This window comes from Brassica oleracea, chromosome C4, assembly GCF_000695525.1.
Source record: "Brassica oleracea var. oleracea cultivar TO1000 chromosome C4, BOL, whole genome shotgun sequence".
Lineage (NCBI taxonomy): Eukaryota > Viridiplantae > Streptophyta > Magnoliopsida > Brassicales > Brassicaceae > Brassica > Brassica oleracea.
Genome location: NC_027751.1, coordinates 19,594,520 through 19,605,113, shown reverse-complemented (window position 1 = coordinate 19,605,113; position 10,594 = coordinate 19,594,520). Strand labels below are relative to the sequence as shown.

Sequence of the window (10,594 nt, the reverse complement as noted above, 5' to 3'; positions counted from 1 at the left end):
CAAAAGATCAAGACGGCGCCGCGTATTGTTTCTGCGAGTGTGGGCGCATCTGAGATCGGATTGACGAACGGTTTGCGCTGATAGATTCGTCTCGTCAAGAGCTTCAATTTTGTATGTGGATTGTCGTCTGGTTCTTCGGGGTTTGATAGATAGATTGATTTTAAGTTACGCTTGGATTAGGGTTTATGTGTGACGGATTTTAGGTTAAGTTTTGTCTCAGGGTTTTGGAGTCTATCGTGTTGATAACGTGTTGTAAATAAAGTGTTTAGAGACTGAATATTTCTGTGTGTTCTTATTAATGATCAAGGGGGTTCCTTTATATAAGGATTACAAGATGAAGATAAATGGAAAGTATCCAAAACCTAAACACACTAAGATTAGGAAAACTACTAATACATAATAATAAAAAGATTACATCTACTAAGAAAAGGAGACCCTTTCCTTTTCTCCAAGCTTTGTGGCCGTCTCTCTCTCTCCTAAAGTCGGCTCTCTCTCTCCTCTATCTAGGGCTTCGGCCGTCTCTCCATCTTTTAGGTATTGGACCTGTCTCGGTCCGGACCTGGTTAATGGCAATCCACTTCATGATTTATAACAAAATAATATTTTTATGTTTTTCACATGTTATTGTATCTTGTTTTATTATCTATAAAATATGCAAAGTAAAGGTTTTAAATCTCCGTTTTCTTAAAACATTTATTTTCTTAAATAGACAAAATAATTTATGACAAAAATTTCCTTATATACATATTTATGATATCATTATTGTTAAGTATAATTTGTTTGGTTATTGATATAAATTAGTTTTTGATTTAAATTTTTAAATAAAATAAATAAATTAAAAAAATTATCAACCAATGAAATTAAAACAATTAATTAAAAAATTCTTCAATGATACACATCAGAAAAATCATTTAAATGACTTCTAAGTTAATACATAGGAGGATTTCTCATGCATTAAATAGCTCACACCATGCATTAAAACTTTACATCCACCATGCATTAATTAAAAATTCACCGGTATAAATGCTCTTTTGTTGTATATTATCACAGTACCTTCTACATAGTTCAAACCCCATAAAACTCGAACAAAGACTTTTTTTTTACCATATCAGTCTAATGTTATACTTTATCTATATTTTTTTGTCAACATACTTTATCTATATTATTACCGATGATTTCCACCTTTGATATTGTTTCATCATTACTTTTCTGTATTTTTCATCTTTTATCGGTTGTTGATATAAAACTTGATTAAATTGGTAAAATTCACGAAAGATAAAGAATAAATAATATGTATTTTAAAAGAGAATAAAAATAAAAGGTTTATTAAGATTTTGAGATCATTACAGAGGTATATGAAAAATTGATCTATTGTACTATGTTTTAAAATAAACTAGTGTTGCACAGGCACATGTCAAAGTTATTGTGTTTTAAATTATTTTATCATAACGTTTAATAAAAAAAATTAGTATTTTAATCAAATATTGCAACATGAGGGTTGTTGCATTGAAACAAAGCGGTTAGAAACTGTAAAACAAAATTTCTGTGTTGTTTTTAAAATAAATGATGGTTATATATCTATCTTATTCTACTCATTTGAAGATCATCTCGGTTAACTTATGCCAAGAATAACGGGTGAAATTCTAATATCGGAGAAGTAGTGGGAGTATAGATGGAAACATGAAGCCATTAAGGTACAATTATTTTTCTGAATTAATCAAGTTTTGTTATAGAAGCATGTGATCAGTAGATAAATTATAAGCATAGTATATGATCTTTTGTTTTACAGAGGAAGTAGTATGGAATCTACAGCCTGTATCCATTAATTAAAACCTCTATTAACACTACTTTTTATCCTCTAACAATTCAACTTTTGTTTTTCTTCATTGATATCCCGAGTCACACATGTTTTGTGTTAAATGTAGTGGTAATTGTCTTTAAGTTTTTGACTTTATAATGTGGTGTTAATACACCATTCCTGATTTTGAACCTTACGTGACATGATGATGCTTTATATTTTTTTTAAAGAATATATTATTATGTGCAGCAATTTATATGGTTGGAATCAGATACTTGTATTTTTCATGTTTTCAAATACTCTATTTTTCTCTTACTTAAATGGAAATATAAAAAGTTAACATTTATATCAACACAGAAAAACATAGTTCAAAGAAAAAGTATAATAAGCATTTTGAAAGATAGGAAACAAATTATCACTAACCTAGTATATTTTCGTAGTTGATTAAACATTGTCCACTCTAAAAAAATATGAAGTTTGATTTGCCTTTTTTTCTAAAACAATGTGAAAATTATCATCCTCATGTATAGTTTCGTATATTCATATAACAAAAAAAAAACTGAATGGATTCGTGACAATATGATTATAGTATAAGAAAAATTTTTATTGTTACCTTAATTTTGGATATAAATTGCTGCAACTTTTTCCCTGGTGCTTACTGAAAATGAATTGATGGTTTGTTTCTTCAGGTTTTCTTCGTTGTTAGCAACTTCCCCTTCTGTCATATTTGATGTTTAATTTTGGATATAAATTGCTGCAACTTTTTCCCTGGTGCTTACTGAAAATGAATTGATGGTTTGTTTCTTCAGGTTTTCTTCGTTGTTAGCAACATCCCCTTCTGTCATATTTGATGTTGCTTCAAGTTTGTTGATGATTCATGAAATCTTTTTACTGGCAAAACATAGTAGAAATACTTTGTCATCTTCTTTCAAATATGTGTTCTCCATCTGTAAGAAATACGTAACATAATTTTTTAAAATATAAACAGACATGAAACTTAACTTAGGAGACTTGGAGTTGTAAGAACACGTGGGATTGATTGCTCATATTTTTCCATCGCTATATAATAACAATGAAGCACTTACCGTATCCTTTTTGCTAACGTGAACTGGCTCCTGCTTTTGATAAATCAATTACAAATTACACAATCTTTGGTGATAGATAAATCGTAGAGAAGAAAACAGTAAGTTTTTAAATTTTATAGAGAAGAAAATAGTTGGAGAACGAAGAAGTTAACTAAAACGTTAGATGAAAATTTTGAAGATTTGGATGGCGCAAAAAAAAGAAATTTTTAAGTCTTGCCATGTATCAGAATTTTAGTGGTGATATGACTTGTGCTTTAAGAGGCCTCTCTCTCTTTCTCTAGAGAGAGAAAATCTCTCCCACCCTTGTTCCCCGATTTCAATCTTTCACAAGGGTTGGGTTTGAGATTCTTCAATTATGTTTTGGTATGTGATATATATATTCGGTCAAAAGATAGATTTTTGTCTTTCGCTTTGGCGAATCTGTAATCTTCGCGTGGTCGTTATGATGATTTTGTTGTGTTAATCGAATCAGAATCGACTCTGTTCTTCATATTCTTGTCTTTTTCGAGTTTGGTTTTGATTCAATAAAGTTTGTTTTCTCCTTTCTCCTTTATGTTTCGAATCTTATCCCGCTTGATACTCAAGATCTATTACTCTAGCTGATTATGCTCAGACTTTATTCTCGAAATGGAATAAATCTTCGCGTTATGCTGAAACATGCGGAGTATCCAAATCGGTTTAAGGAATGAGTTACTGGTTATCTTTTCGTGGTTTTATACAGATTCAGCAGAATCGAAATTTTCTTTGAAAACGTTTCGATAAAGTCTCGGTTACGAGCCATTGAAAATTGATCGTTGTTCTTCATTAATGAGCGACCAGTGATTGGAGCTTTTGATATCAAAGGCAGTAGAGAGGAGAAAGATTGCAAGCGATAGCGGATTACGGCGAGTTCCAAATCTTCGCCGCGACGGAGAGAGGCAAAGATAAGAGGAGGGTTCGTGGTGGAGCTTCGGAGGAGAAGCTAGGCGATGGCTGGAGTTCGAGAGTCCCGCATGACTGACGCATGTTGTAATGCGTGTCCATAGCCTCTTTAGATGCAGACACGTGGTCATGTATGAAGATAACTCTTTTCGTTTGGGATTTTAATTTTGTTGTCTTGTTGGGCTCGTGTGTTAAACCAACTTTCGCTTGTAATTTGAACTTGCTCATTGGACTTAATCAACAAAGTTGTTGGGTTGACAAAAAAAAAATAATATGTTTTAATTTAAAACTTAAACAAAATTAGATAATTCAAGAAAATCTCTTTGAGTGTTAAAAAAGAAAATGGATTGAAGAGTTCAAGAAAATACAAAAAAACATAAAGGATTTTTCTAACATAATTTATTCATTGAAAATCAAGAAAACATTTTCTTTTCAGAATCAAATTTTGTGTAAAGATTATTTAGATGAAAATCAAACCTTAAAATATTATACAATTATCGTTTTACAGCAACTAGCTTATCGTTTCCAATGTCTACGGGTCTTCTGTTCCACCCATTGACTCTTCATGTTCCACCTCCAACCTCCACCCCTAACGGGCCACCTCAGCCATTCTCCACCGCCGGTAACCATCACAGAAATATTCTCTCCTTGTCTGAAACATGCACAAGTATGCCCCAGCTCAAACAGCTCCACGCCTTCACTCTCCGTACAACTGTCCCCGACGAAACCGCCACTCTGTTTCTCTACGGTAGAATCCTCCAGCTCTCTTCTTCCTTCTCCGATGTCAGTTACGCATCCCGTGTCTTCGATTCGATCCAACAAGAAAACCACAGCTCCTTCATGTGGAACACACTCATCAAAGCTTGCGCACATGAAGTTTCCAGGAAAGAAGATGCCTTTCTGCTTTACCGGAAAATGTTAGAGAGAGGCATGTCCGCGCCTGATAAGCACACGTTCCCGTTTGTCTTGAAAGCTTGCGCTTATATCTTCGGATTGTCGGAAGGGAAACAGGTTCATTGTCATGTCGTGAAACACGGGCTTAGTGGAGATGTGTATGTGAACAACGGTTTGATTCATTTGTACGGTTCTTGTGGATGTTTACATTTAGCACAGAAAGTTTTTAATGATATGCCTGAGAGAAGTCTTGTTTCGTGGAACTCGATGATTGATGCTCTGGTTCGGGTTGGGGAGTATGATTCTGCGTTAGAGCTGTTTAGACAGATGCAGAGATCGTTCGAACCAGATGGTTATACGATGCAGAGTGTTTTAAGTGCGTGTGCTGGTCTCGGATCTTTGTCTCTAGGCACTTGGGCACACGCGTTTCTGTTGCGAAGATGCGACTTTGATGTTGCTATGGATGTTCTGATCAAGAACTCGTTGATCGAAATGTATTGCAAATGCGGGTCGTTGAGAATGGGTGAGCAAGTGTTCAAGGGGATGCAAAAGCGTGACTTAGCTTCATGGAACGCTATGATTCTAGGGTTCGCTACACACGGAAGAGCTGAGGAAGCTCTGGGTTGCTTCGACCGTATGGTGAGAAAAGGCGAGAATGTTAAACCGAACTCAGTCACGTTTGTTGCGCTCCTCATCGCTTGCAACCACAGAGGCATGGTAAACAAAGGGCGGCAGTATTTTGACATGATGGTCAGAGATTATGGCATCGAACCTGCACTGGAGCATTACGGTTGTATCATAGATCTTGTAGCGCGTGCAGGCTACATTACCGAAGCTATAGACATGGTGATGAGCATGCCGATGAAACCAGATGCAGTGATCTGGAGAAGTCTCCTTGGTGCTTGTTGCAAAAAGGGTGCTAGTGTGGAGCTAAGTGAAGAAATTGCAACACGTTTGATTGAAACAAGGGAAGATAATCAAAGTTCCAGTGGCGCATATGTCTTGCTGTCTAGAGTCTATGCATCGGCCAGGCGGTGGAACGATGTTGGGATTGTGAGAAAACTAATGACTGAACATGGAATTAGAAAAGAGCCTGGATGCAGTTCCATTGAGATCAATGGAATCTCCCATGAGTTTTTCGCAGGAGACACATCCCACCCTCAGACAAAACAGATATACAAACATTTGAAAGTGATCGATGACAAACTGAGATCCATTGGTTACTTACCGGATCCCTCTCAAGCACCATTGGTCGATTCAACTAACGATGGAAGCAAAGAGTATTCCCTCAGGCTGCACAGTGAGAGACTCGCCATTGCTTTTGGTCTGATAAGCTTACCACCTCAGACTCCAATCCGTGTATTCAAGAATCTACGCGTCTGCGGCGATTGTCACGAAGTTACTAAACTAATCTCAAAGGTCTTCAACACTGAGATCATTGTGAGAGATCGTGTTCGGTTCCATCACTTCAAAGACGGATCCTGCTCTTGTTCAGAATACTGGTAACAAACAAAAAAAAACTAGTCAGCGATTGAAAATACACAAACCGCTGCTACCAATTTTGTATAATTCATAAGTTTGGTAATGGAACATCATATGATCTCGAATGAAAATCAATTCTTATAGCTGAACTAAGATAACAACACTTGATGAATTCTTCTGCTACTGTTACATCAAAGAAAACAGTGAACAACCTTAGCATCAGTGTCAAGGCAACGTTTTTGACTTCAGTTTAGAACCAACCTAACCTAGCTTTTTGATGAGATTGGTACTAAGACGATAGTCATGTCAGCATTGAAGACGTAACGGTTTCCCGTTCAAAGAACCACGAGTACAAACAATAACATCTACCATGTTTCTCTCTTCCTTCAATTTCTTAGTCAGCTTTTCAACGCCATTGCCTTTGAAAGTAAACGACTTTGCCTCAATGGAATTATCTTCAACTTCGCCGTCATTGGCCGCAAGGATCTATAGGGAATGTCTGTGACTGCGGAGTTTCTCCCCGGAGGTAAACCACCGTTTACCACAAAGGTAGTGACCCTAACGAGTCATGAGCTTGACCAGAGCACCGTCTCTGATTGGTTCTCAAGCTACAGACGAGTCGAGGGAAAAAATTCTAATACCTTTTTTTTTAAAACAGAATTTCACTTATTTGAGATGGTCCAATAGAAGACAATATAGCAAAACAGTTTGCGGGTAAAACAAAACAAATGTAATAACAAAACATTAAAAACAGCAAAAAGTACCAGTAGGTACCATCAAAAGTCCATATAGAGCACCCAAAAGAAAAAGTGGATCTTATAAAGAGTGAGCGTAGAAGCATGAAAGGATGAAGATCCATTAGACATGCAAGTAGAAACTTAGAAAATGATCTTAGTCTTGAGACTGACGATAGGATTTAACCAAATCGGACCACCCCAAGCTAGTAAATGTGAGCAGAATCACAACATTAATTACTTGCAACAACATCATCTGCAAATCGTTTTCTCGTGAAACCTGAAAGGAGGATAAAGACCAAAGCCTTAATCTGACTGAATGAATGAAAATCCATGAGTTAGAACCCTGAAAATTACAAGCTCTACTTTATCTACAATAGCGGCTTGAGAAGAACGCAACATGATCCAAAGTACGACTCAAAATGATGAATCACTACCCATTCAGATCAGTGACACTAAAACAGCTCCTCGTAGAAGTATCAGTCTCCAAAAACAAAACTTACTCTAAAACATTGACTTGAGGAGCATACCGCACATGAGGAAGAGTTTGGGAGATAAAAGAGAGAAGCCACTGCGAAGAAACTCCGCCACCTCCCCCAACAAGAGATGCAAAGAAGCAGCGAACAAACCGAAAAGAAAACACTGCAAACAACCAGCACGGCGAACCAGCGAACAAAATAAACAGAAAAAGAAACATAACAGAAACACAATCTCTACTTGAATCACATGAAATCAGAAAAAAAAAAAGATAAACCCCACCGTCGATTGAAGGACCCAGAGCTCCGACCTCAGTGCAAGATGATAGAAGACAATCGAATCTGAGACTCAGAACCTCTCCTAATCCCATATCATCAACAAAACGTCAGACTCTGGCTATCAAGAGAAGAAGGCCAGATGATACACATCTAACAAAAAAGAAAAACAAGGAAAGAAAGGAGGGGAGACCAGCTCCAATGCTATTGAAGCCATCAGAGCCGGTCTCAATTCTAATATGTCTATGGACACATATTTTTCTAATATGACTCATTTCTATTATATTTTATTAAATTTAAATTTAAATTAAATATAGACAAAATAATTAAAAAAACCTAAAGACTTCAACATATTTACAGATCCATACCAGTCATATCCTACTCAAAACCTGACCAAGAATCCAACCCATAACCCAACTCAAATTTTAACCTTAAAGCTTCTTCTTCCTCCTATTTCTCAATTGATATTTATTTCACCTTAGTACAAAACCAAAAATTTCTTCAAATATTCACTGATTTTCTCATTTTTATCACAAATCGTTCAATCCATGATCATATTTAATTAGTTCTCTCTTATCCAAAATTGAATTTCATCTTTAATGTACAAATTCACGATGAAGAAGAACGCATAGTAGTACGAGTACAACTCGAAATAGTATATAACTAGTACAACTAAAATAAATATAACTAGTACAAATAGATTGAGTATAACCGGTATAACTAGTACAACAAGAACATTCACAACTAGTACAACTTTGGAATTAATATGATGATATCTTGGTTTTTCAGCTTATGAATGATGCTAAAAAAATAGAATGATGTAGAAACTATGAGATATGTTGGCCTAGTATTCCCTGTTTGCATGTGTCAAACATTAATAGTCTACTTTTAATAAAATATGTTTGGATAATGATTTGCTTACAAATTTTACTAGTTATATTAGTTGTACTATTTTCTAGAAATATACGTCTTCATCTTTTTCTCCTGAAGCCGAAGAAGGTTGAAGTGGAACCGAATAAGTTGCAGTAGAAAAAGATTTAGAAGAGCATAATGCAAATTTGGTGTTTGGATTAAGACAATAGTTGTCCAACTGTTACTATTATAAACACATATAAAGAACATGATGAAACTTACATATTTTAATATGAACATAATTTGATTTAGTTCTTGTACTAGTTAAGCCATTTTCGAAAAAGTCATCTTCATTTTTTTGCTCTCAAAGCTGAAAAAGGTAGTTTCGTAGCGGGGAAATGTTTCAATAAAAGAGGATTAAAATAGTATAATGCAGAAGATGATGTAGAACCCATTAAAAAGCCAAAGATAATCCACAACTATTAATGGTTGGTGTTTTGACTTGTGTTTTAAAAGGTTTACACTTGTTTTGTGTTTCAAAGTCCTAGAAAGCATATACGGGGAGACAAAAAAAAAAACACAATAAGTTTACAACGAGTTAACAACGATCACAAGAATAAATCATATTCTTGAAAACTTTGAATATAATTGAGGAAGCTTTGTTCACATTAGACCAATTTGAATATTTGTTTGATTATTTCAGACATGTAATAATGGTACAACTGCTACAACTTAGGTATATACCAGACATGTAATATTGTTACAATTGGCACAACTTTGTATTGTATACCAGACTTGTGATACTGGTAAAACAAATGCAACTTCGTCATTTTAGAAATTTAAAGTTTCCATTTGATTTTCCATATGAAAAAACAGTTAACTAGTTAAATTGGTAGGTTGTTAGAATGGTCCCTCCTAATTTTTGTGGATGTTGAAGAAGATCATTGGAGGATGCAGATGCCTTCATGAAGCCAAAGAAGCTTTCAAAGCCTTCTTTAAACGTGATAACTCGTAGTTGTACAAGTTTTTAAGTTGTACAGTTGTACCGATTTTTGAGTTGTACAAGTAAATACATAGTTGTATTTCGGCACCAGAATTGAAAATTTTGGTTGTGCCATAAAAAAATAAAATTAATTCAGTTGTACCACTTATATATGTTTACCTACATGGTATTACATATTATGGGATCAACAATTTGGTTAAAATACCTTTGGTGTATGTTTTCAAAAATAATGTGGGCAACCAAGTACACAAACCATAAAAATATAATGTATATCATGTAAATTTATATGATGGTGTAATAATATTAAAAAATTGGTAAAATTTCAAAAAAAATAGGAGAAAAATTTATGTCCATTTACCAATTCAGATATTTGATTGTTGTTTCATATGGAATACCCATTTGGTTTTTGTCGATTTTTGAAATGACAAAGTTTTACCAGGTTTACTACTAATACAAGTCAGGGTACAAATTTGTACATAGATGTATTTTGGCAATAAAATCGAAAAGCTTAATTGTACCACATAAGAAAAAAAAATATGCCTTACTTGTACCACTTCTGTATGTTTGTCTACCTGATATTACATATTATGATATCATTAATTTTTTTAAAATGCGTATGGTGTATTTCTTTCGAAAATATAGTAGACAAATAAGTCAACAAACCCTTAAAGTATAAAGTATAACATGTAAAGTTATGCGATCGTGTAATAATTACAAAACAAAAAAAAATATTTAGAGAAATCAAATAGTTAGGAATGATCATTCTAAACACTTACCAATTTGGCTAGTTGATGGGTATTTTTTCATATGGAAAACCAAGTTGGTTTAAAATATATATATATAATAAATAAGTTGAACCATTTATATTAGCATTACATGTCTGGTATATAATAAAAAGTTGTACATGTTGTGCCAGTATTACCTGTCTGAAATTTCTACTACTTGCACTTTTTAAAAGTATTGTACCAGTTATATCATTTAAATCGACTGTTAATGAGTTTTGTGTTAAAATTTGTACCATTCGTACCATCTTTAAAAATAATTTATTGTACAACTTTATGTTTCATGTTATA

General features: G+C 34.3%; 1 protein-coding gene and 1 long non-coding RNA gene across 3 annotated transcripts; one reads left to right on the top strand and one right to left on the bottom strand.

The window, feature by feature from the left end:
* Nucleotides 1–4,277: 4,277 nt before the first annotated feature.
* LOC106336788 (pentatricopeptide repeat-containing protein At1g59720, chloroplastic/mitochondrial) lies at nucleotides 4,278–6,601 on the top strand. The gene has a single exon (XM_013775729.1). It carries the CDS (start codon nucleotides 4,333–4,335, stop codon nucleotides 6,202–6,204), a length of 1,872 nt encoding a protein of 623 aa, XP_013631183.1. The 5' UTR covers nucleotides 4,278–4,332; the 3' UTR covers nucleotides 6,205–6,601.
* A 275-nt stretch (nucleotides 6,602–6,876) lies between these two features.
* On the bottom strand, nucleotides 6,877–7,904 carry LOC106336789. Of its 2 annotated transcripts, none has more exons than XR_001268909.1 (2): nucleotides 7,418–7,904; nucleotides 6,877–7,194 (listed from the first exon to the last, which is right to left on the bottom strand). It is a non-coding gene; the product is annotated as an uncharacterized LOC106336789 (long non-coding RNA). The 2 variants fall into 2 exon arrangements; XR_001268910.1 differs by having other exon boundaries at nucleotides 7,445–7,904.
* Nucleotides 7,905–10,594: the final 2,690 nt, after the last annotated feature.

What these genes read in the sequence shown, in the direction of transcription:
- LOC106336788 (XM_013775729.1), top strand. Translation starts at nt 4,333, where the DNA reads ATGTCTACGGGTCTTCTGTTCCACCCATTGACTCTTCATGTTCCACCT.